This window comes from Candoia aspera, chromosome 5 (genome assembly GCF_035149785.1).
Source record: "Candoia aspera isolate rCanAsp1 chromosome 5, rCanAsp1.hap2, whole genome shotgun sequence".
NCBI lineage: Eukaryota > Metazoa > Chordata > Lepidosauria > Squamata > Boidae > Candoia > Candoia aspera.
Window position 1 is genome coordinate 74,735,255 of NC_086157.1, and position 27,555 is coordinate 74,762,809.

The 27,555-nt window shown below is 38.3% G+C and overlaps 1 protein-coding gene across 1 annotated transcript; it reads right to left on the bottom strand.

Annotated features, from left to right (window-relative positions):
• Positions 1–976: 976 nt before the first annotated feature.
• Positions 977–26,643, bottom strand: VGLL3 (vestigial like family member 3). Its single transcript, XM_063305497.1, has 4 exons — positions 26,190–26,643; positions 17,986–18,241; positions 14,931–15,434; positions 977–2,641 (listed from the first exon to the last, which is right to left on the bottom strand). The coding sequence occupies exons 1-4, from the start codon at positions 26,325–26,327 to the stop codon at positions 2,595–2,597; spliced, it is 945 nt and encodes a 314-aa protein (XP_063161567.1). The 5' UTR covers positions 26,328–26,643; the 3' UTR covers positions 977–2,594.
• Between the last annotated feature and the right edge of the window lie 912 nt (positions 26,644–27,555).

Sequence of the window (27,555 nt, forward strand, 5' to 3'; positions counted from 1 at the left end):
ACCCTTTAGTATGTTTCCATTCCTAGATAGAGCAGAATGCAGTAAATGCTTTATTTAAGCAATACAAAATTAACCCCAATTCTTTGGTAGTGAGAATTAACACTGGGAAAAAGCATGTTGCTACAGTAACATTGAGGCTTATGACTGAATGCTAGGCTAGCTGGTCATACAAGTACAAAGGGGCATGTCCTCGTTATATGCTAGAACTGCAAGCTACTACTGTGATAGAAGCAGGTAGAAACACAGCAAATGCTCTGTCACAATAAGATGAAAGTTTTATTTGTTAATTATGCAAGTTAGGGAATAAAGTGCCAGAATTTGATTGGATTATCTGGCAAAGGTGAATTGTGAATGTACCTCAAGCTTTACCAGCTTGAAAGAAGAGATGATTGGCAGGGATTCCAATGCCCCATATAGTACTTGGAAACCTTATTTCAATAAGGAAAACTTGATTGCAAAAAAAAAAATTTATCAGGGTTTATGGACCAATGAGTTTGGAACTAAGCAATAGAAGTCACTTCTGGGTAATTGTATCCACTTGTTTCATTTATTATAAATAGATGGTTATGATATTTCTGGGACTCAGGGACCTCCAGACAAGGCATTCTCTGTAGTTTTCTTCACTCCCACTTTTGATGGCTGCTTCCATTTGTAAACCCTCAGTTCCTTCTCTTGACTTTCTGCTTCTTTCTTTTACACACCTCTTTCTCCGTCCTTCCCCTTTCCAGGCAGTGGCACTTTTCCTGTCTCTTTTTAAAACCAGATATGGCTCTGAGCATGGGAAATTTTAGACAGCTAGACTGAAGCTTTACCTTGGTACAATCTTACAAGGTAAGATACACCCAAGGTAAGATAACAGGTTATTTCAGAACATGAGAAATCTTTGGCTGAATTAGAAATCAATAGGTTAACTTAGGTTTCAGGAAAGGTAGAAGAGGTAGAAAAGACACTCAATAAACTGCAAGAAAAAAAATGCTTGTGAAAAAAGAACAGCTTTATTCCAGTATTTAATAGTAGTGAGCTTTCTGTAAATATATAGTTTCCACAAACAGAAGGCTTAATCCAGATCACAAAAGCCATTTTCCCTTGCAGTTACCTGTTGAAATACAGCCCATTCTGTGATTCCCATTAAAAATATTCCTAATTAGTTAAAATATAACTTTGGACAAACCAAACCACATTTTTAATAAGTTTAATTATATATTGGTGTTTAATATTTTGATGGTAAACTTACCATATTTATTATTGTAACCCTCTCTGACATTTACTGAAATTGTCAGTGAATGTCTTTTTTCCATGCTCAACCAAGCAGTACACAGACCAAAAGTTAAAAGCATTGATTGAGTTATTAAATATGTCCCATCGGGTCAGTGTCAACTATTAGCGACCACATAGCTAGATTTTCTCTAGGATGAATTTTGCTTAAATCTACCTAAATGTACTTGTACAGAATATTTTCGCAGCATCATATAGTACTTTTCAGTCTACTGTACATGCTACATAGATTTCTTAAAGTATTTCCTAACCATGGATTTCAAGGATGGTATGAGCAGAAAACTTCCAAACAGTTTACAATATGGGAAAAAACAAGACACATAAAATACTATATAAAGTAGTTTCTAAAGCACCCAGCTAGGTGTTTTAATCTAGATTGAAATTGAAAGGAATTAGGTTATCAGGTATTTTGTGCTCAACAGCAAGACATGGAACTAATATCAATGTAAACTTAAGAATCAAGCTTTCTTTGCAGTTAGAATTTCAGTCAAAACTTCTCCATCCTATTATATTTTCAAACCAGTTGTCCAACTCAAAGTTGTCATTAAAAGCAGAAAAGCTTATATTCATGTTTTAAATAATACAGCTATGAAAACTATTTTATATATGAATGATTGTTTAAGAAGGTAAAACACATTCAAGAATTTGTGATACTGTTATCTATGTAGGGCTAAACCTATATAGCTAACAGTGAATAATGACAAGTTATTTGAGCAAATAACAATGAAATTGCATACACAACTAAAACTATGCATTTTTAACATCTGACAGTGCACCTCTGAAGCAAGTTCTTTAAACAGAACTTCAAAATTATTTAACTTTTTTTTAAAAAAATAATTTGTTCTAAAATAGCCTGTAAATATTTATGTAAACTTTCTGTATTTCTACAAAAAGTGATTCATAAATAGCTACCAAAGATGCATTCCTGAAAGTTAACTATTCGTTTCAGCTAGGTCCTCTCCTGGTTGTGCATTAATATTAGAAGCCAACACACAACCAAGCCAAATGCTTATTTAAAGGCATAAAAAGATGGATTGCAGAAATGCTGTGGCAGGTTCAGGTGACAAGTGATGGTTGATGGATAGCTCTTGGCTTTTCTTCTCATTTCTACTCAACAATCCTGGGATTTAGAAATGGGCAGCTGGGTATAAAGGATCAGTCACACAATTCTATCTTGTTGGCTCAGCATCTGCTTAGCAGAATGTCTAGTGCTGCTGTGAAGATGGAGGGAGAGAGAGAGAGAGAGAGAAGGAATGCCATATCCCTTTCACAAGGATGGGAACTCTTAATACTGATTCTTTACAAGTTCCATTTGTACTTCAAAACCATGAAGTGTCCTTACTTTTGTCCTGATGTTGGGTACCTGCTTCAAAAGAAAAAGGAGAGGATGCATAAATGAAAACTTAATGTATTTTATAAACATGATTTTACATAAGTATACCTAATTCATTTTTCCTGGAAAAAGACTGTTTTAATTGCAGTGATTTTTTTTTTATTTCTTATAGAGTTACTAATATCCTTTGGCATGAACCTTACCTTTCTTAATAAAATTCAACATGTGCCTAAGACAAGAGATGCAGGTGCTTTCATTGAGAAATCACAAGACAACAGCATTCAGCATGATGGGAACAAGCCACAGTGAATCTTAACTTTACGTGGTCCTCTCCATCCAATACCCTGGCATGCTTGCAATGAAACAGGAAGCTTCTTCTGCTTTTGTATTTAGAATAACAGCACTTTACTGTTACGCTCAAAACCTATCATATGGTTTATCTTAACTATGTTTTGAAGTTTGTTGCTTCAGTCATAATTACGAATAATCACAGTTAATTCATATAAAATACAAGCAAAACTTTTGAACTTGTCCTAGCTGGTTGGGGTGATGGAAGGAAAGAGTCAACATTTACTGCACCTTGGTTCATATCAGTAACTACAGTTTAGCATGGCATTCAAACCAGTGAATACTGAGCATCCAACCAGTGAACTTCCAGCATGAATATTTATCCTGGTTTTATACCTATGATGTAGATTTGATGAAATTTTGTGTAGTTTTAGAAGTCTTCAAAAAGCCTGTTTGGTCAGGAGTAACAATGCGACAAATGAAACAGGAGTATCCCACAAGAAGCTATTCCTGCTTTTCAAGTCACTTCCTACTGCAGCTTGTCCCATTAACTTTTTCAATATTTATATCTATCTATCTATCTATCTATCTATCTATCTATCTATCTATCTATCTATCTATCTATCTATCAAATTTATAACCACCCATGCCCCCCCAGGAGGGACTCTGGGTGGTTTACAATAAAACAAAATTAAAACTATACAATATAAAACTATACAATAAATGGAGATATACATTAAAATACATGCAATAAAAACCTGATGGCAAAAGTACTTTATAAATCCACAAGTAAAACAGGGTCCTTCCAAGGAGCTAGCCATCCCCAAGAGTGACTGCTCTCCTTCGTGCCCCAGGAAAGATGGCAAAATCAGGTTTTCGATTGCTTGCGGAAGTCCAGGAGCAAAGGGGCATGTCTCAACTCTGGGAGAAGGATGTTCCAAAGGGCAGGTGCTACTGCAGAGAAGGCATTCTTCCGTGACCCTGCCAGATGAAAATCTCTAGCAGATGGGATCCGTAGCATGCCCTCTCTGCATGCCTGGGTGGGACGGGTCGATGTGATGGGGATAAGATGGTCCCTCAGGTAACCTGGTCCCATGACATGTAGAGCTTTAAAGGTCATAACCAACACCTTGAATTGGACCCAGAAGCATACCAGAACCCAGTGCATATCTCGCAGCAAAGGTGTTACCTGTGCCACCCTTGGGACACCTAAGATTGCTTGTGCGGCCGCATTCTGGACCAGCTGTAGCTTCCAGATATTCTTCAAGGGGAGCCCCATATAGAGCACATTGCAGTAGTCTATCTAGGAGATAACCAGGGCATAAGTGACTGTTCGAAGGGCCTCTTGTTCCAGGAAGGGGCGTAACTGGCGCACAACATGAAGTTGTGCAAAGGCCCTCTTAGCCACGACTGCCACCTGCTCTTTGAGCAGGAGTCATGAGTCCAAGAATACTCCCAAGTTATGCACTGGCTCTGTCTGAGGCAGTGCAACCCCATCCAGAACTAAAGATGACAATTTCCCAGATACTGAGGAGCCATTAATCCACAGCCACTCCATCTTACCAGGGTTCAGCTGAAGCCTGTTTTTCCCCATCCAAGCCCCCACAGTCCCCAGATACTTGGAAAGGGTGGTCACAGCATCACTTACTTCACCTGGGATGGAGATGTATAATTAAGTAGCATCTGCATATTAATGATACCTCACCCCGTGGTGACGGATGATCTCACCCAGTGGTTTCATGTAAATGTTAAAAAGGAGCGGAGAGAGTACCAAGCCCTGCAGAACCCCACAAAATAGGGGCCACAGGCTGAATCTCTCGCTCCCTATCAACACCGACTGGGACTGGCCCTGGAGAAAGGAGGTAAACCAGCACAGAACCATGCCGCCCACCCCCAACTCCCTGAGTCGGTCCAGGATACCATGGTTGATGGTATTGAAAGCCACTGAGGTCAAAAAGAGCAAGGATGGACGCACTGCCTCCATCCCGCTCCCACCACAGATCATCCATAAGTGCGACCAATGCCGTTTCCATCCCATGACTGGGCCTAAAGCCTGACTGAAAGGGGTCTAGATAATCTGTTTCATCCAGAATCCTCTGGAGCTGCAACACCACCACTTTCTCAACCACCTTCCCCAAAAAGGAGAGGTAGGCAACTGGATGAAAATTGTCTAATATAGTAGGGTCCAGCAATGGTTTCTTGAGGAGAGGGCACACCAGTGCTTCCTTGAAAGCTGCTGGGAACACCTCCTCTCTCAAGGATGTATTTACCATCACTTGGACCCAACTATACGTCACTTCCCAAGCTGCTTTCACCAGCCGGTAGGGACATGGATCTAATTGACAAGTGGTGGTATTTACAGTCCAGAGGATCCTGTCCACTTGGGTTCAACAGGGTCAAACTGCTCCCAGATAACATGGTAAGTACATTTCCTGGGTATCTCCCCAGACTCTGTCTCACGCTCAGAGTCCAACTGGGAACGGATCAGAGTGATTTTATCTTGCAGATGCCCAGAAAATTCCTCAGCACAGCCCTGTAGATGGATTTCTGGCTTCCCTTTCCCCAGGAGGGATTGGGTAATTTTAAACAGGGCCGCTAGGTGGCATTCTGCAGATGCAGTAAGAGTGGAGAAATACTGACGTTTCACCGCTCTTATCACCACAAGGTAGGCCTTAATAGTGGCTCTAGCTTGTGTTCGGTTGGACTCGGCCTTTGTCTTCCTCCAGCAGTGCTCTAGGAGTCTTTTAACCCTCTTCAAGGTCCGCAACCTCTCCGTGAACCACGGGGAGTGTCAGGTTTGAGCCAGCAAGAGAGGCCGCACAGGTGTGATCCTGTCCAAGGCCCTGGCTGCTGCCACATTCCAGGTGGCAGCCAGAGCCTCTGCTGGACTGAGCATCAGGTCTTCGGGTATAACCCCCAGCTCCCTCTGGAACCCTACCAGGTCCATCAGTCACCAGGGGCAGACCAATCCAATAGGTCCTGCCTCCCTGTGGAGGGGGTTAGTGTAGGAGGATCTCAAGGTCACCAGGGCGTGATCTGACCATGACAAAGGGGAAAGATGTAACTCTCCCCTCCAATCACATTGCCACTACTCTGATAAGAAAACTAAATCCGGAGGCCACTGTCTCGAGTCGGGTCCTGTATAATCTGAAGCAGGCCCATGGCCACCATGGTGGCCATGAACTCCCGAGCTGCTTCTGAGGCCTGTCCCAGGGAAGACAGATTGAAGTCCCCCAAAACCATAAGCCTTGGGAACTCCACCACCAACCCCGAGATTGCCTCCAGCAGCTCAGGCAGGAAGGTTGCTATGCAGCAGGGAGGCTGGAACAATAGCAACATGCTCAACTGTTCTCAAGAGCCCAACTTGAAGAACAAGGTCTCACAGCCAGCCACTTGTGGAGCAGGGCCCCTGACGACCACTAGGGATTCTCAGATGACAACAGCCACCCCATCTCCCCTGACCTGAGGTCTTGGCTGGTGCCAGACTCAAAACCAGCCATATCTCCGAAAGAGCAACCGCTCCTTCCAGGCCCAGCCAGGTCTTGGTAATACATGCCAGCTCTGCCCCCTCCTCTGTGATCAAATCACATATGAGGGGGATCTTGTTGTTAATTGACCTGGCATTACAGAGCAGCAGCCAAAAATCAGGGCCACCATGAGTCTGCTGTCCAGGACCTGGGTTTGAGCACAGAGGGCCAGAACACGCCACAGGTAAGAAATACCAGGGGCGTCTTCCTCTAATATGACCTGCCATCCGGCTCCCATCATATCATCCCCTGCCCGTCACCACCTCAATGGCCAGGCCCACCCTATAACCCCCAGAGACTTGAATTCCAGTAGCCCCCATTCCTGGACCTCCAAAATCACTGGTTAAAAATAGGGATCCCTCCATTCATTCATGCAACCACACCCCCACTCAATCAATCCCAAGGCGATGGAGCCCCCCCCCCCAGTGCACCAGCTCGCGCTCGCAGCACTGACTGAGCCCAATCACCAGCCACACACACAATCACTGTGCCCCCTCTCGACTTCTCTCACTGGTCAGCAGGGGGGGGCACCCATCTGCTACTCCCCATCTCCTGTCTCTCACTCAGAAGGTGGGTGTTCTCACACTCACCATCCAAACCTGTGTTCCCTCTCATGCCTCTCATACCTGGTAAGGAACACATCATATTACTTATGCCAAAATAAAAAGCAAGCCCAAAGCTACAGATCAGTATTAAAAACAAAACAAAAAAATTGAAAGATAGGAAATAAGATGGGGGGAGGGATTTCATTTGCACCGAGGTTTTTTAGTTTGAATTTGGCGCACTTTCATCATTCTCAGCTTTCTCTGTGATCCTGCATGCTATTCTTTAATAAATGAATTCATAAACAAAGTGTTAGAAAAGTTTAACACATGGAAATTGAAAAGAGATGAGACTGTTATTAGTCTCTATCTTAAATCAGACTAAAATATGTCCTTGAAATTGAAGATGATGCTGAAATTGAAGATGATGCTTTGAAGGCACTCAAAGATGAAAAAATGGCAATACTCCTGAAATTACTTACTGTTGAATCATTTCCATATGCTTTGATGGAACTGTTACAGTTTAATTTATGTGCACTTTTAAAATTGTTTAACATCAACAAGGCTATGTAAGGGCATTTAGGATTTGTATCTGGTCTTCTGCCTCCTCAGCAAATGGAGATGTCTTTCTTGGGATTATGAATGAGGCCAGTGACCAGATGTTAGTTTTCCATTTTCATTCTTTTTAAGGATATAGTTAAGAAGATATAAGTAGAGATTTTCCTTTATTGATGCACAACTCAAAAGAAAGCTTTTGGGTGAATGTTTGGAACCAGGGTATTTTCCATGGGTGATTGAGCCAAATATTCCTGTGTATTTTCTCCAAGTCCTAATAACTATTTAAATGATACAGCATTTCTACATAGAAGAGCTTAAAGTTAATTCATGCATGTAGAAGCAAAGGTATAGACAATGTATAGACAATGCAGGTATCAAAGGCTCTGGGGGTTTCCTTCCCCAAAACTCCATTCCTGATATTATCAGCTGGAAAATACAGCAGGGTGACTGAAAATATAAGTCCCTCAATCTTGACATAGAGCATAAAATTCTGTTCTCCAGCAATGCTGCCAAGCATCCTATGCATCATCCAGATTTTATGTAATACTTACATCTAATTCTCTAACCAAAGCTGTACAAGAGTGTGAATGATGGCATGTACCCCAGCCCTATTTTTTATGGGCCCCAAAGTACTCCGAATGTGTCAATTCAAATTTGGGAGTGTGATGAGAAAGAAAGACTGAAATATGTGTTTCAAAGCTTAATGCACCTTTTTAATGTCTCCCAGAACTGCCCCCCCCACGACACAAGCCAAATGATTTCAGCTACAACCCCTTCAGTGACATCATTTCATTGCTTCTATTTTCTCTGTTACCCATGGTATTCCTCAAAGGATGGATGATTATCATAAATGCTGTGATACAGCTCGAGCAAAGAAAAGTTTGGATGAGAGCAATGCATAGAGTAATAAACTCTGAAACACTAGGTCTGTATACCAAGCAACTACAGTATTATGAGTAAATGTTCTGTGACTACTTCTGGGTGGGATTACAATTTTACAGTCAAAGAAACATCTAGTGCTACATGATATATGCTAGGTACTGTCATGTTCACTGTTTCAATGTGCACTGTACATCGTAACGTTTCACATGCCATGGCGCTGACGCTCCCTCTGTTTGGGAGGGAGCTGCTGTGAAACCTTGTGCCAAGCTCTGTATCTATGTTCATTACAATGGGATGTGTTTGGGTTATGTGCTCTGCTCAAGGACTTTTCCCGTGGACCATCAGGAGCCGTTAGGAGCACCTGGGATTGTGAACTTGGGAGGATTCTACGGGGGGGGGGAGGGATTTCATTTGCACCGAGGGTTTTTAGTTTGAATTTGGCACACTTTCATCATTCTCAGCTTTCTCTGTGATCCTGCATACTATTCTTTAATAAATCAGATATCTTTGAATTCCTGCTCATGAGTCTGAGAGTGTTTTAGAATAGGCAATCATTACAGCTACCACACTTTTTAAAAAATGTCCTGCTTACGCTCAAAGAAAGCAGTAGAACGACCATCCGTTTGGAGATGGTAATAAAAAGCATTATTTCAGTAGTATGAACAAACTCAAGCAGCATAAAAAAGGAATAAATGAAACAGCCTATTTGTAGAACATCAATATTATGTTGATTAAATCTGTATAAAGTTAACAGATGGAGCTACAGTTTTTGTCATGACATACCCTAATTTGCGACCAGGGGGATCTGAAGGACAAGTTGGGGGGGGTGTCAAAAAGGCAACACGGTAATTGCGACCATGTGATTGGAGCCCACGCTGACGCACATGCAAAGCTTTGTACAGTCATGACCACATCTTGACCATTTTTATCCCCCCTGTCCCCAAGGATACCACTGATTGTAACCAGAGAAATACACCTCCTCAATTTTTACTTCAACACCACAAAATAATTATGAAACAAATGTATTTCTAGCAGGTTTAGCTTGTTTTGTTTTGTTTTTCCCAACAATATCTCTCAGGAGATTAAGTTAAGATGTTAAAAACAGAATATGGGTTTTGACTGTAAAGGCCACATAATTAAATATTAAAATTAAATATGTTTACTATGACTTGTAAACAGTATATCTTTCTTTGTAATTACAATGGAATTTCAAATTATTCTGATATCCAAACTCTGTCACGATAACTCTGTTCTTCACCCTTCACTATTCCTTCTTCAACCACAATCCTCAGCCATAAAAAAAGCTCTGCATGAGAAAACTATGTTTCATATCTGAACAAAAAGAAAAGAATTGGACTTGTATCTCACTTATTATCATTTTATGTTTTGACATGACATCTTGGGAGCATCGATTGTTGAGTTGACCTTGCAGAAAGAAGACCCTATGCTATTTCATTAATGGAGAGAAACAGCAAGGAATGAGATGATTTTTAGCAATAACTCATAGGAGTGCAAAGAGTAAACAGAATCAGAGTGACCTTAAGCCAATTATATTTTTTCCACCTGATCTTCCTCACAAGTCTCTTACCAACATAAAATGGAACACAAGACCATGTATGATGCCTTAAGAGAGGAAACATAGGACATAAATGTAACAAATGAACGGACTGTCATTTCCACCTCCTATTGCCATAGATTCACAACTTAACAAGCCTGCTCTTCATTTTAAAATAATCTACAAGGAGGAAAAAGAATAATTATACAGTACCTTCTTTCTTGCTGCTACCTTATTCATGAAATGGTTTTATCATTGTGTCAAATATACCCATCATGACAAAAGTAAAACAGGTATCCCTAACACCACTTCAAGGCCAAATTTGTCATGGAGACTGTTCTTCATTATGCAGTTTCTCAGGTACATCATTTTTAAGGCTAGGTCATACATGCATATAAACTGCTGGATATAAACAAATTTATATCCCCCTTCCTTCTAGCCCCCCTCCCCACAAAAAAACAGAAGAAAGGCACAGGGCTTATCCATTTTGTTAATGTCATATACATGTGGGGGGGAAATCTATTAAATGTCAGGTTGATTATAGGAATGTAGAGTAGTATAGGAATTAAGGAAGCCTTGGGCAAGATGCCTTCTGAGAAACCATGCACTCTAGTCCCTCCAATTTTCTAACCCAAGCAGCCTCTCTCTTATCCCTCTCTATACATGCCCACTCAGTCCTCGTGGCATCTTCCTTTCTTTTAACTTTTAACTTTTAGAATATTTTGTGTGCCCTACAGACAGGATCTCCACTTATCCATTTTAAAAAAGACCTATGTTATAGTATACTTTGTTATGCATATTAAGCTTTTATGTGCCATAACCCAAATAAAGCTAAATTCAGCACACCATGCAAAAATAAGTGAAAAGCATGCTGTTAAGAAACTGAACTTAGCTTTAACACTTCATTCAATTCCTTTCTTAGATTAAGAAGTCACAAGTCTAATTCTGACTAGTGACATTTTCAGTCACAATAATGCTACTCTCTTGGTATGGAAGAAGGGGGCAGTTCCCTCTACTTAATTGGTTCTTTAATGGCAGCCAGTCAACCACCTTGACAGATAAGGAAACACAGAAAGACATATCTCACTGTACTGGATTATTAGTATTTCATTTTTAAAGATAGATAGATAGATAGATAGATAGATAGATAGATAGATAGATAGATAGATAGATAGATAGATAGATAGAAGCTATCACATGTGTACATAGCGAATTAGATTACCTTCTGCCCTTACAACTTTCTTTTATCCAAGGAATAACAGTACTATATTTTCTTTTTTTTAACTTTTCCTTTAAAAATATTTTTTTTAAAAAATGGAAACAGCATTTTTTTTTTAATTTTGTGGGTTAAGTGATAGTCTAGACAAAAAGAAAAAAGATCCGCTATAATATTTTACCCACCTTTCCTTCTATCTGTTAATGATGGCAAGTTTCAATGAGAACTCAAATCTATTAAAAAGATGCCTTGCCAAAAGGCAGGTTCCATAAAGAGAAAACTAATTGTTGCTTGTCTTGGCAGATGATGGCATTACAGCTCAAAACATGAAATGTAATTACTATATTCCCATCCCTGCAAACATTATTAATGGCCATAAAATCATCCAGACCTTTTAAAAATCTAGTTGTGCTATTTTTCTTAGTTTCCTGAGGCAGCAAGTAGCACTATTTGACTCTACCATTACATAAATGAGAATCTGAGAGTAAAGCCCGCTGGTTTGCAGCGACTAGTGGAGAAAACAAGACAGAGGAAGTCAGAAGCAGTGACAATACATCCAAATTCTTCAGCTTTTGACATGCTTTATCTCTGTTCTAGTGTTACTTCTCTCACTTCACTGCCTCCAAAAAAAAAAAAAGAATTACTTTGTTCAGTCCCATGTTTTATTTCAAAAATTTTATCTCTGTTTCCCTTTGATATTTAGAGTAGTCAGTAGAGAATATACTATTCTGTTCTACTCTCCTCTGATCTAAAAAGAAAAAAGGAAAAAGAATTTAAAGTAATAAAATGCATCTAATATATTTTACTGACATAACACATAGAAATTTTGGAGTAAATGGACCTGTCTCCACTGATCCTTATGGATAGATTTGCTTAAAAATAGTGCCAAATGAACCTATGGATTCAAAAAAAAAAAATCTATGACACATACTTAGCAAAAACTCTGGGCAGCTTGTATTTAAAGGTATTTTCAATACAAGGCTGGTAAAATCCTTTACTAATTAGTATAATTTAGGGAAAACATAATGCTAACTGTTATTTATTTATTTATTTATTTATTTATTCATTCATTCATTCATTCAATTTCTATAGCCACCCAGAGTCACTTGCTGAGATGGGCGGCTATAAAAATTGAATGAATTAATTAATTAATAAAAAAAAATAGTTAGCATTATGTTTTCCCTAAATTATACTAATTAGTAAAGGATTTTACCAGCCTTGTATTGAAAATACCATTTTTCCCCCTTTTCTTACTGGTGTCATTTCAAGATGTAAATAGCTGTTTATCTTGAGTAGGTAAAGGTAAAGGTTTCCCTTGACATTAAGTCCAGTCATGTCCGACTCTAGGGGGCGGTGCTCATCTCCGTTTCAAAGACGAAGAGCCGGCGTTTGTCCGTAGACAACAAAAATACATTATTTTCTTTAAAGGTGGCATAGTTTCTAGGGCCTGAAATTTTGTGGTCTACTATCTATTAATAGGTAATATTTATATTTTATATACAAGGCATGATCTTTTTGTCCAAATGGCCTCAACTTAAGGACCATCTGAACTAGGTAATATTCTCACATGTGTTTCCTGGGTATTCTTCTATTCCTTTCCATGTTATTATGAAGGAATGCCATTTTTTTTAATTCCTGCCTTGGAAAAAAAGGTTTACTCATAACCAGCAAAAAAAAAAAAAATGGTTAGGACTAGAGTGAGAGGAATTCCACTCTCCGGAATTCCTACGCAGAGTTGATACATAGCAGGTAGCAGGTTTTAACAATTCAGTGTGGATTAGTGAGCAATAATTCATATTTTGTCAGAGCTGAGATATGCCATTCATAAACAGAAGGTACAAGACCCACAACACCCTAGAAGATTTACCAAGGTCCTACAACTGGTTTTACCTCTTGGGCATTGCTATTCTTTGTATTTCATGTAATTTTCACAGCAATGCCAATGAAATATGCTATGTCATCTGCTACATGATATAGCAAGGAATAGCTAAGACATACAAATGGAGTATCCAGATTCAAATGCAACGGTGTTCTGAATTTCAGTTTCTGTGTACAAAATTATGCTTTGCTATTTTGAATCAAAGAATGCCAGTAACTAGACCACCCAACTCATTAGGGTTTTCTCTTTTTATTTCAACTGTGACACTTCAATGTTCTGATAAACCTCACAAAGTTTGTGCATCTTAGATTTTTCTAGCAACACAGGCTTGTTATATAGGTCACACTAAACCAGGCATGGTTTAACTCATGGTTTGTCAAACAAGTCATAATGGCCTGATTTGCTCATAACACAATGCATAAGCAATGGTTTACAAATGATAATGACTGGTTTACCAATCATGTTAATATGAGTTCAAGAAAACATTTGCAGGATGTATGCACATGCTGTATTTCGAATGGCTCTGAATCACTACCAAGTTTGCATATCAATGTTTCAAACAGTAATTTGCATGAAACTTAACATTCCGGTAGTAATAATGCAGTCAGATCTGCTGAAGGATAAAATCTGAACTCAGTATACTTAGAAGTTGTAGATCATTATGTTACTTTAAGTGACTGATTCAAAATAGGCCTGACAATAATTTTCTCTGTGCCAGTGATTGAAACAACTGAGCTTTTGGTTTAACATAACAATTTGACATTTTCTGTTTTTTCTCATAGATAGCTTTCAGAAGCTTTCAGAAAGTTTTCAGAACTTTCAGAAAGTTTCATATCTTTCAGACAGTTTTCCAGGGACAACAATTTGTCCCTGCATCTGTTTCCATGGGTGCAGGAAACATATTAATGTAATATCTACCCTAAAATATTGAGTTATCACAATGGAATTTGGTATGTATAATTATAATGCAGTTGTTTGTAGCCCAAATGGTAACTTAAAATCCTGGGAATTATGGCAATGTCAAGGCTGAAACAGATGTCAACTGCATTAATAACTAAAGATTATGAAGTTTCCAAGCTCAAAGCCCATAAGTCAGAAAAAGCAACTCAGTTTCAGCAAGAAACATCTATTTACAAATTATAACATAATTATATTAATAATGGTTTGAGTAAAATTGATAGCATATGCTGGCTTGTTTGGAAAGAGACTGTACATACCATTGAATTCTTAAAAACATCCCTTGGGTCTAGGCTATGTAAATTCAAAACATCCTATTCTTGAATGAGAATGAGAACCAAATTCATTACAGATGCTTATACTAACAAACAAGAACTCTAAAATTAAAGAACTTTTTGAAGAAAACTATTCCCAAGAATAGGTATTTTGGGCTATAATAAATACTGTAACTTCTTAACATAAGAAGGATAGTATCTATCATCTATCTCAGATCTTTGCTACAAAGACAAAACATAATGCTTTGGGCCTTGCCTGCCTGTTTTATTTCAGTAGTGGTGAACAATTCATTTGCTTCCTTTGCAAATCTGGGTATTCTTGCAACTGCCGTTTTCCATAACAATGATAAGGATACACAGTTAGCAACTTAGCTGAAAAGAAAATGTAGCAGTTACAATGTTGAACTAGGACTATGAAGATCCAGCTTCAAACCTTCAATCAACCATAATGACTTATGGTGACCTTAAGCCAATTATTATATCTAACCTGTCCTAGGGTTTTGTGAAGATAAAATAGGAAAAACCAAGTATACCACCTTGAACTCTGGGAAAAAAGGAAGAATGTTAATGCAATACTCTTAAAGACATATGTCATACATTTTCTGAAATATCTGTCAATACACATAAGCCAATTCCAGCTTACCTGTTTCAAACCCAAATGTTGGCACAATATCAACTGTCCCATGAAAGGCTCCTGCCCAAGCTGAGGTAGCACAGCTAACAGTAGTAGGATCTGTCTTTGTTACATCACACTGTGGTGGAGGAATCTTGCCTGCACAAACTGAAGGCATTGGCAAAGGTCTGTACCGTGTGTCAAGGTGTGAAGTCGGATGATGGTGATGATGCATGTGTACATGGGGATGGTGGTGATGCATGTACATATCATGCATATGTCCATATGAAGAGCTCACCTGAGATGCTAATGGATAATGCCAAGACTCTGGCATGGTAGATGGAGGAGGTGGAGCAGTCTGATGCAACGTATGTCCTGGCCAGCTGTTAGGATCTACTACTGAAAAGGTGCTTGGTATAGTAACAGGAAAATCATGATGAACTCCACTTAAGGATGGTGGAGGTGGAGTTTGATAAGAACTGGTCCAAAATGAAGCTGGGAAACCACTCCTTTGGCTTGCAATTGTTGTGTTCTCTTTTAAAAGAAAAGCAAATATGATATAATTTCTTAATGTGGATTTTGAAACACCATCGCTTATATATAAAGAAATGGATGATATTCATAACGGTTTTTTAAATGTTCCTGAAACTATATCATAAAATATAACAATCAGAGCACATTTTATGATCTATTATTAAAGTGACCAGTGCTTTATATCTACTACACCTTTTAAATTAAACCTGGGATTAAACTAATATTATTTAAATGTAATAATGTAATGCAAAGTAATTGAAAATCTGATGAACTAGTAGTTTTTGAATCAAAAGGGTATTTTTAAAAAGCTGTATAACATTATAAAAGCAACGTATAAGGTTATGAAGACAAATATTTTTATTCCATCTTTCTTATAAGAGTAGGATATCTCAAACTGTCTTATGAAAGATCTCTGCAGGGACACTGTTCGTAAGATAACTGCCACAAGATGATTCCTGTCCCACAGGATGGTATTTCCTAATAGAAACAATCTGGGACATGCCAACACTGCCAGTACCGGTCAAACAAGCAGAAATGACCATAAACAGATGTTCCTGCAGATACCCTTATCCTATGCCAGTGTTTATCAACCTCAGCAACTTTAAGATGTATGGACTTCAACTCCCAGAATTCCCCAGCCAGCATTGAAGTCCATACATCTTAGAGTTGCTGAGGCTGAGAAACACTGCCCTATGCCATGTAGAGCCTTATAGGTGACAACCAGCACCTTGAATTGCACCAGAAAGCCCTGAGAGCCAGTAAAGAACATGGAGCAGAGGTATTAAACATTCACCTCCTGTAAACATTTACAAATTCTGTAAAACCATATCATTCATTCGTTCATGCAATTAAGTTACTCTAATTAGAATAATGAATCTATGAACTCAAGATGATTGTCACTTTTAGATCTGGTCATCCAAAGCACACTTAAATTACTTCATAGCCGTACTTCTTCATTGAATTTTCAATGGTCTTAGTTTAATGTTGCACTAGTGAAAATAATTAGAAGATAATGTATTATATGGTTTCAAGTTTACTACTCTCTGAACAAGCATGTGTAGTAATATTACTAGAACTATCTAATGCAAATAATAACAACAACAATTTTATCCCGCCTTTTTTTAAGTATAACTCAAAGTGACAAACATATCTAATACTCTTGCCTCCTATTTTTGCCACAACAATCCTATGAGGTGGATTGCGCTGAGAGAAAATGACTAGTCCAAAGTCACCCAGTGGGCTTTCATGGCTTTACAAAAGCATAACTGCTAATTGACACAAATTATTGGATTTGTGCTACTGTTTCCTATTAATCTGATCACCGCTCTCCTAAGAAGAAAAGTGAGAAAATTATTGAGTAGCACACCAGTGCCCAAATTTCTGAAAGTGGAATATACTTCAAAATTTTTGTTTTTTTCTGCAAGAGTAGTGTGCATAGCCAATTGCAAAACAGAAGTATATTGAATTTAAACATATTTTTACTCACTGTTCAGTCAAGATGAATTAGCAGCATCTAAAACCTGAATTATTTTCAATATTGGTTTGGGTCTGAGATTATTTTAAATCTACAATCTATTGTTATAAATAATTAAAATGTACCATTGAGGTAGATATTATTTGTAAGAAGTCTAGAATAACGAGCTAGAATGCCACATACTAACAAATCAGTGGTTAAGGGCTTTGAAGAATAGAAAGTATGTTTTTTTTTAATTTTCAGATGAAATCGTTCAGTAAAATATTGCCTCTTGTGTTTACTGAAAACTCAGATAATGTTTTAACTTTTTAAAAGTGTTTGTTGTCAATCTCATAATACTGCAAATGTAAAATGGGTGGGAAGGCATTTATTCCTGTGATATGGGCTTGTCTCACTGTCTTAATTTAATATCTATACATTTGTTTAAATTGTTTAAAATGGTTTGAAGATCTGAAGGTACTTTTGAATTACATATCCCTTGTTTGAAATTTATCATTACATGAAGAACTATGCCAACTATTTGCAAAATGTGGAGTGCTACAAAAAGATACTACTCTTTAATGTATTAAAAGCAGTGAGGCCACAAGATTACAACTTTGAATCAATGATGTCTGTTCACTTTGTCTATTAATTGGATCTCAATTGGTGTAATGACCAATATTATTCCATGTGATCACACATGTTTAAAATTGGGCAAATAAGTGATTTTCTCTCTATGTGATATCTGTTTCTATTGCTTTCCTTTGTCTTTTGCATTTTTAATTATTCTTATTTTTATTTTTTCTACATATTAAAGCATAAAAGTAATAATTAAAATATTCCCAACGATTTATACATTCTGCTTACAGCTATTTAGGCTGCATCCACAGTGGTACTTTTGCCAGCTAGCCAGATTTCTCTAGCTGCATCTCTCATGTGTTGGTTGTACTGTGGATATAGGTATGTTTTTGTTTTGTTTTATATTGTTTCTGTTCTTTAAATAATGGTAATATACTTAAGTGGAAGAAATCACAATAGGTGTTTGTACACATCTATGAAGAAAACAATGTGCAATTCAGTTTTCCTTTTAAAATTTACCTCTCCATAGTGGATTTAATTCTGTTTTGCTTTTTGACAGAATAGCCTCTGAACTGAAGTTGTTAGCTTGATTTAAAGCTCTTGAGAAGTGTTCATCCACTACGGAACCAATGTCTCCCTGAAAGTATGTGAAAAGGACACAGCGAGAATTAAGGTATTCCATTTCAGTAGGCTGATCTTTCTCATCTTCCTCTTGCTTATTAGAAAGTGTCATTTCCAGAGCTTCTTGCATCTTGCTGTATACAACAATCTTATTCTAAGGAGAAAAAAAATGGGTAGACAAGAGAATAATACATGCTAATTACATATCATAAAAGCAAATGATCATTTAACCAATAAAAATGAATATGCATTATATATCTGTTATAAATGTACCCATGGCCTCTATATAGTAGGAAATCTGTGAATTAGCTAGTATCATGGCTTGTTAATGTCCCCTTTATATCTCCCAACTGGCTATTTGCTTGTGCTAGAAAAAGGAAATAAAACAAGCCTTTCTTCATGTTACTGGCTGGAAAATCTTACCTATCTCCTAACAGATATACTTTTTTTCTAAAGTCTCTTTTTCTAAAATATCTTTCCCAGGATGAGCAATCATGTACAGTAGTTGATAATCAGGAGAAAATCAACCCCTTTCCTCAGACAAAAAGGATAAGAATTCAGATATGAAATATAAAAGCTGTATATTTTGATGCAAAAGAGAATGCCAGAAATTTATTATTTCAACGCTAACCAATTTTAAGATGCAAGGTAAGTTTGAGAGCCTACTTTTATGTACCATGTGTTGTAAACTATTTTCACCTTATTGTTCAATATACATATTCATCATTGCTTTTCTCGTTATTTCTCTGGGTATTATTTGTGTCAAAGACTTTACTGTACAAAGATGTGGGTATTTGAATTAAACCCCAATTTGGTGTAGTTATTAAGGCATCAGGCTAGAAACTAAGAGACCATGAGTTCTAGTCCCACCTTAGGCACAAAGCCAGCTGGGTGAATATTCTTAATTATTTTTCTCTCAGATCAAACCCAACTGCCAAAATAATTAAACATAAAGATTATGATTTTTGCTTTGATAAATGATAGCACCTAGCTGATACTGGCTGATCTCAAAGGCCTAATTAGGCCCTGTTAGTATGTGGATGGGAGTCTACCAGTAAATGCCCGGGCTGCATCCGATTGAAAATTATCTATCTATCTATCTATCTATCTATCTATCTATCTATCTATCTATCTATCTGAGAGGTCAATAGTGAGCTAATTCTGTAGTGACAGAAATCAAGCATAATTTGAAGGAGACATTACTACTGCTATGTAATTTTCTGTTCATAAGAGTTTCACCTTTTGTTTCTAAATGTGTTGAGAAAACCAGTTAGCTTTTAAGATGTTGAAGACTTGTGTTCAAGTCAATCCTTTTCCATAGAAGCAATGTGTTTCTTTAACTGAACCCACTATACACAGACACTGTTGTATTTTATGGTGAAAGACTGGAAGAAAGTGTTGTATATCCCAACTTTAGCTCCTAGGGGAAAGATGAGAAATAAGTAAATATGTGAATCCAGTTAATTAAGAGATAGGAAGAAAAACTAGAGTAAAATCAGGATTTTGACTTCATAGTCCAATATTATTAAGGCATTGTGAAACTGGAGGTGCTTTTTTTTTCCTTCAGACACAACAGATAATTATAAAAGGTTAGGTTCAGAGTGAGCAGAGACATAGTAAACTTACATATGGTATTCTTGAATCCCATAACTGCAAAAAAAATCAAGGATAACATTGACTCTATGTTGAATATTTCATATGGCACTGATGGTAGATTATAGGAAGGCAGTAGATCTTACTGCTGAGGAATATCATTGATGGAAGAGTATGTGGAGGGCAGGAGAATGTCTTCCAAGAAGACATAGAATTCTCAGGACACTGATGATATGCCCTAAGCTGATAATGATAGGGGTAGAAATACCAAATGAATGGATATCAGTCAAAAGAATCTTCTGGTATCCTGAACAGTATCAATAGCTTCAGTACTAAGTGATAAACTTGGGAATATACCAATGCACCTTTGATTTTGACCATATAAAACTTAGTGAGCATGGTAGACCATGTTTCTGAGAGACTAAACAGCTATGGGACTGCACTGAAGGGAAGGGCAAGAAATTATTTCCTTTATTTCTGCCTCTGCCATCAAGTCCAGAATTGGAGTTTGGCAGAAGGTACTCTATCTTGAAAATACTGTAGAGGACTCTAGAAATATTAGGAGCTGAAATAAGTACCATCACAATCAGTATTGGAATTGAAGTCAGCCACTTGACATATAGTACATGCTCAGTTCTTTTTCTGACTATCATATTTGATGGGCCAGTGTGATTCACTGCCTCTATAAACACTTTACTTAATTCCAAGTGTTGATTAGGCTACAGGTCTTACAAAGTCATCTTCTGCTGGTGCCACATTTAGCATACATTTGGGACAAAATGTCCTAATATTGACACAATGAGAAGTGGCAGAGAGTGGGTTATAATGGCTTTGGACTACATTGTTTTTATTTCATCAGCCACACCAACTGCCAGCTACCAAAAAGATATCTTTAAATGCAATGAACCATTACTGCAGGTTTGTTTCATGAAGGTCTGTTACTTAGTATATAAGAATTCATCACATGGTCAAGCAGATTAGACAATGTGAATGCCCTTCTGATAGTAACTTCTGTTACTTATTTGCCAGTTTCTATACATGTCTTATTTTCAGTCACTTTGTTCTCCTCCACCCAATGAAGTAAATGTGTCATGAGTACTGATGGTGAGCAGGAGGGGGCCTCTATCCAGGGGGGAAAACGCATGCGTAGTACTGAGGAGTTAAGCAGCCATTCAAAGAGACACAGATCAGACCCACCTTAACCTTTGGGGTTTATCTGTCTGGGTTTTTCCCACACTTCTTCAGTTTGTTAGGATTTTCTGTCGAATGTAACAGTAATAAAGTACTAGAGACCTATTCCTTGTCTCAGCGTGGTTCCTGGCTGTTAGGACAAAACGATGGCTGCCCACAACCTAGTCAGTTGCATTTATCCCCTTGTATAGGACCTTCCATCCTTCTGAGGTCGGTAAAATGTGTACCTGGCTGGCTGGGGAAGGTGACAACTGGGGAAGGCAATGGCAAACCACCCGGATAAAGTCTGCCAAGAAAACGTTGCAAAAGTGGCGTCCCTCCAAAGTCAGACATGACTCGGTGCTTGCACAGGGGACTTTTCATCTTTCACCTTTTCATAGGACATGGTGAGTTAGCACAGTCGTGGCAGGACTGTTTCCCTCCTCTTTGGGGCTACTTCTGTCCTGGTGTCTCCCCATATATTTATTTCACATTATTTTACCTTGAGGGATGCCCAGAGGGGGGGTGGAAGGTGGGGCAGAATCCCAAAGAGTCTCTGACTAGAAACTCAGGCCCACCCTGCTTTGAAAAACTGGGGGAGAAAGCAAATCACTTTGCCTATAACAAGCGGTCCGCTCAGAAACCAGGACAACATTTAGCAGTACAATGGAACAGAATCAGATAGTAAACTGACAGGCAAAGGAGACCAAAAAAAAAAATGCCAAGTCAAGGATAGTGGATAGCAACTTAAATTAACTTAAAAGTGGAGAAGTCCCCTGGTGTTCTATGAATCCAATGTCCATAATGTAAATATAGGGCAAATCAAGGAAAAGTAGATAGTGGGATGTAAAGGAGAGTTATAATCATCCACCAAATCTCATGTAACTACAACATTGTTAAGCAAGTGAGATGTATATACTGCAGTGTGCTTTTGGCTAACATATCCAGTAATCTTGAGAAGCAAGAAATTTCTTCTTTTCAAATAAAAACATATTCAAATACAGAATAAGATTTCAAAACCTCTCCTTGAAAACAGAAATTTTTATGCTGCTTTTTCTGCTTTTAGTCACTGTGCAAGCTAAGTAAATTTCACTAAAAATTATACTGATTTTTTTTACGGCCATAATCCTTTGATGTGCATGCAACTATAAAACAATGCAAGTTTATATTGTAATTCAATAGTAGCCATGTACTTTTCTGTAATTTAAAAAGACAACTATCTTCTCCAAAATTAGGAAATTAGTACTTCCTTTTACAAAACTCTAAATCTTTTTTTATAAGCCGTATAAAAGATTTGTTAAATAAATAAAAGACTTCTAAAAATGATAAAGGTCCCAAAGCCTTTTTCATTATGCTTTCAGTATGTATAATACTGGTGTTTCTTATTTGGCAAAAGCAGATTCTTCGTGGTATTTTGGTGCACTGAATAAAAAGGCTGACTTAAACTGAATATATAATAATGTGGGAAACAGAATAATATTCTTCTGTCAATCATATCTACTTACTTGCAATAAACCAGAGAATTATGCTAGAAAAAAAAGCCCAATGTAAGCCAATTATTTTCAAAAGATTCCCCTTAAAAAAAGAAAAAAAAACTTGTTTATTACATAATGATATTCTAATATTATATTATATTATATTATTTATTGTATCATAGTTCTTCCCCACCCATCTCATATTATGACAACTCTTGGCAGTTTACAAGCAGTTAAAAATAAAACATTAAAATATCTAAAATAAATACAATATAAATATAAATATAAATAAATATAAAAATGCAAGATATAAAATATGAAGTCCAAGATGGTGGATAATGGTGTCATCACTGGCCCCGTCAAGGTGCCAACCACCCCCATGATTGACTATCCCACCTCCCACCCCAAGCGAGGTGGCACAACCAAGTCTTAACCCTTCTGGAAGGCCTGGAGAGTGGGGGCCTGTCTCACCTCTGGGGTAACTTATTCCAGAGGGCAGGGGCCACAGCAGAGAAGGCCCTCCTCTTGGACCCTGCCAATCAACAGTCTTTCATGGACAGGGTCCGTAGCATGCCCCCTCTCCCTGACCAGGTGGGACGGGTTGATGTAATGTGGGTGAGATTGTCCCTCAGGGATATAAAAATAGAAAGCAAAATTTAAGTGTAATAAATTCTAATATTTCAAAGTAGTTTAGATTTCTAGATATGAAAAAAAAATCTGCTTCTTGAAATACAAGTTTGTTCAGTAATGCAAATTTAAATAAATAAATATTGCTTTAAATAAATTTGAAGACTTTAATCTGAAAATCAGTTACAATTCACCTGAATGGGGAATGCTCCAAATTTATACTGCCCTGACACTAATATATAATGGTCTTGAAATAATTAGCCAGGGCTTGATAAAACTGTTCCAACAGTAGCAGAAGGGGAAAAAAATGTTTTAAAATAGAGATCATTGTATTTTAGCCCATATTTGTGAATCCCAAGCAAGCTGGTATTACGAGTCACTTCCCATGTATGGAGAAAACATTGTGTGTGTGTGTGTGTGTGAATGCATAATAATGATAAAACCTCATGGAATGCAGTAATAACCAAAAAAAAAAAAGGAATTCTCAGATGACTACATTGGGGCCAAGTCAATATTAGTCCCACTTCACCCACGCACAGCATAGTCTAAAAATGCTGTCATCCTGATAAGAATTTCCTGATTTACTTTGTTACATCAGATTCTTAAGTCAAAGGGTAAAAACTGAATTTCAAAAATAAAATTTGTTGTATTATTATTAAATACGTCTTTCACTGTTCTTTAAAATCAATACTGTAAACAAACACATAGCAAAGTGGGGCTTCCTATCTTTTTTTAAAAAATTCCAGCACACAATTCTGTACACACTTAGCAAAGAAGTCAATGAAATTGTATTTAATAAAACATATCTACTGAAACTGCTGCCATGGTAAACATATATGAAAAAAATTGACTCATATAATTCCTAATTTGTTGTATCATATCTGTTTGGAACTGCAGTAACACTCACCTCAGAAATTAATAGACTTAATTAAAAACAAACAGCAAGCAGTTAAAACAATACAATCAACACAGTCTTGTGGCATGTTTAGCAGAAATATATTTATTTACTGTGGCACTAAATTTCCATGCATTACAACTCAGTTAATCAAATAATCTTATGCAAAAGACTGTAGTCCATCATTATGTAGTCTAGTGTAATAAATCCTATAGTTTTTAAAGTTTTTGTTGTAACAGACCAAGTATGCTCTCCCTTTGTAATTAAGACACTGCATTTCTGGTGACTTATCTAAAAGACTAAAACTCAAAACTGACTAGGCTTTGCATTTAAGGACGGACTTATGCCTCAGGGTCTACAATCATTCACAATGATCACACTTTCACTATAACAAGGCTCAAAAGTTTTGTTGTAACTTACTTCCAACTGTACAGAAAACAACCAATTTTACACTAACTTCTAGAAGAGAGTTCTAGCCATTTATTCTGAACACATTTACTCAGGAATAAAAGACCTTACTGAATGTAATGCCTCTTGTTCTGGGTATATTCAAAACTGGGGTATAAATGTCCAGAAATGAGGTCTTCCTTAAGGACACTTTCCAGCCTTTATTTAGAATAAATAGAGAATTTGTGATTAACTATAAACAGGTAACGTTTTCTGTTTCCGTCTCACCCAGAGCCTTTATTCTGCAGAAATCTCTTCCACTATCTTCTTCAACTTCAGCCATCTAAAAATTGTTGTGGTCAGCATAGATGCCTAGGTGACAGTACGATTGAACTCTGCCCGCCCTACATGTCTGCATCTAACCATAGCCCCAACATCTCTTCCTACTGGCAATTTATGAGACCAGGCTGATCTCACACTTCCAGGCCCTGTGTACTCTCCTTCTGAGACAATGGTTGAATATTTTGCACAGATCCATCAGGGGACTACCTGACTTTACATGCCACAGAAGGGATATCATAGCTCTCGGTAGTGTCTTCCCAAAGGTCTTCCAAGTACAGAATAAGTCAAGAAACTCCCTAGCCTTGGGTACAAAATTGGTAAAAAGATTAAAAAGCATCAAATTTACTTCACAAAATTTTAATGGGCATCTACACACGTACACATATACTTCATATTCCCTCAGATATTTATAGTTACCTCATGCTAAACTAGATTCCCTAACAAGGTTTTTGGAATAAGCATAAATGTGAGTTCACACATCCTGCTGGGCCATAAATATTGGTTAATGAAAAACAAAAATGAGTTTACTTAATAGGTTAAGTTGCAAACAAACAAACCATATAATTTGGCATATATATCTGATCCCCTCAAGAAGCCACATTTCATTGCAGCATGTGTTCTCTTATTCAAAGCTTGGCTTACCTACCATCTGAGGGAGCATGTTTGGAAACACAACTGGTAGTCCACACATTGCCAGTAATGAAGCATAGTAGGTTGGTCTGAATAACATGGAAGACATCTCTGATACTACACAAATAGCTCAGCAAAAGAGGGATAGACATGCCAGTGCCCTTTGGATGTGCTGGTCTACATCTCCCACAATCTCCTTATATTGACAGCATTGTATTGGTCTGGTGGGAAATGGCTTTAAAACATATGATGTACCACCAGTTTGCAGTATATTCACTCTATGTTACTGGTGGTAGCGCATGCTCTTCTGTCACACAACTAGCCCTCTTACAGATTCCCTGTTAAGACTCTGCTCATCTGACAGGCACCCCAGAAGCTTCTGCTCAGAGCCTTGTCCTATGGTGGCAAAGATAAACTGCCATTCATTTTGTAGTGGCATTTTGCATCATATTCATATTAAGATTTGTTGGGCTATGTGTGAGATGTTAGTAGTGAGCCAAAGCATGTGTTTCATGAATACAACTGTGAGCAAGAACAGGTAGATATTGAGTAAAATATTGCATCTGATTGGATGCATATATGCATGTGTTTTGTATGTGGTATGCATATTGAAGACACGGCTATTACTGCTGCAGGGTGTCAGAGGAATATCTGCATGCATGGTGCCTGTCCTGAAGACAGGACTCAGGTCAGACCAACCAGCCATTCTGTTCAACCAGGTCTGTTCACCTAATAAGCTAATGGCCAGGCTCCTAAGTGATGCACAGCATTCGTTCAGCTACAGAAACCACCCAGCGCCCTCCAGAGATAAAGCTCCAGTACTCCTTGTTTGAGGAAGCACTTCATCATACTTTTCCGACTCCTAGGTTCACACATCCCACCTTTCTCACGGATGAGGCTCACGGACTTCGTCATTCCCATTTCTGCTTTCTCCGCCCACTACGAGAGTAACAGCTTTCCCGTCGACTTTCTAAGAGTCTCACCTGTTGGCTCGACGCGAACGCTGGAGTGGCGAACGGACAAGGAACCGTGGTACACGCGGCAGATGCTGCGGGCAATTTCACCTGGGGCGGGCGACACGTCGCCTGCGCCTGATGCCTCACCACGTCCGAGCAACTCATGACAACCGCAGGATCTGCTATTGCTAGCTCTGCAGTTCTACGTTCCGGTCACAGCTACCTTCTTCCAAGGGAGCTTGACAACAGAGCTTTAGTGGGAATGCGAAGCCAAGAGGCGCTCATCTTCAGCAGGCGGCCGCTTTAACACTTATATAGATCCGGCGGCGGCGGCGACAGCTGCGGAGGGAGCATAAGGTGGAGGAGGCACCGTAGCCACGGGGAGGCAGAGAAGCGCAGAACGCCTCTGCCGCCCTGATTATCATATACGCAATACGGATCCCCCACGCTCGACCAGTTGCTAGAGCACCAGGCAGAGCGTCCCAAGTTCGGAAACTCCGCCCTGCCATCTTCTGATTGGAGCAAAGTTTGCATCGGGGGGAAGCGAGGTTGAAAGTGGATTGTTACAGAATGAAACTGTGCCGGGCTCCTCCCTTTGTGCAGGTTGATGGTGCGTGTCAGTCCGCTGTGTTAATCTGGGGGGCATTGCGTGATGGGGTGGGGGAGCGCACGTTGAGCTTTGTGGAGGTGATGTGGGGCAGCAACTGTGCCCAAGAAAGGATGTGGAAGTAATATCAATTCTTGGTTCTCTCTCTCTCTCTCTCTCTCACAGTGTGTTCGGCAGTTTGACATTCATCGTGTCTACAGAATGTGCATCAGCCTCTAATTTAATTTTGTATTGCTTTTTTTTTTTCAAACAATAGCATAAAGATAGGACATACAAAAAACAGGAAAGCAAATTTTCTTTCTAGTCTAAGCAGGTACAATGTCAGTTGCTTTAATTGTGTTAAAACAGTCAATCTGTACAGACAGATATGATCAGTGATTAGAAGATAATTTCAGGCTTAAAAAAATGATAATCTGTGAGAATTGATGCAGATCTAACCTTTTCTTCTCATGTGATTTTAAAAAGGACACTTTGTGCAATTTAATGCCAAAGTTCATAGAGCTACAAACAAACCGCTTCCAGCTGGAGCATTTTGTGAATTATGTACTTTCGCTAGCAGAAGATATTCTATTATCACCCAAGTGCACCTTTGGACAAATGCCTGTAGTTTTCTTTTCCATTTCTCTTTCTTAAAGGATAAGCAGCAGAATTGCCTTTCTCTATCAACTGATTACTTTCTTGCAGGATAGAGTGAAGAATTGATGAATAGTGTTACTCTAGATTCAGGACCTGAATTCCCAAAAGTGGAAACTAAGGAGCTTGCATTTCACGGGAAGGAAATATTTC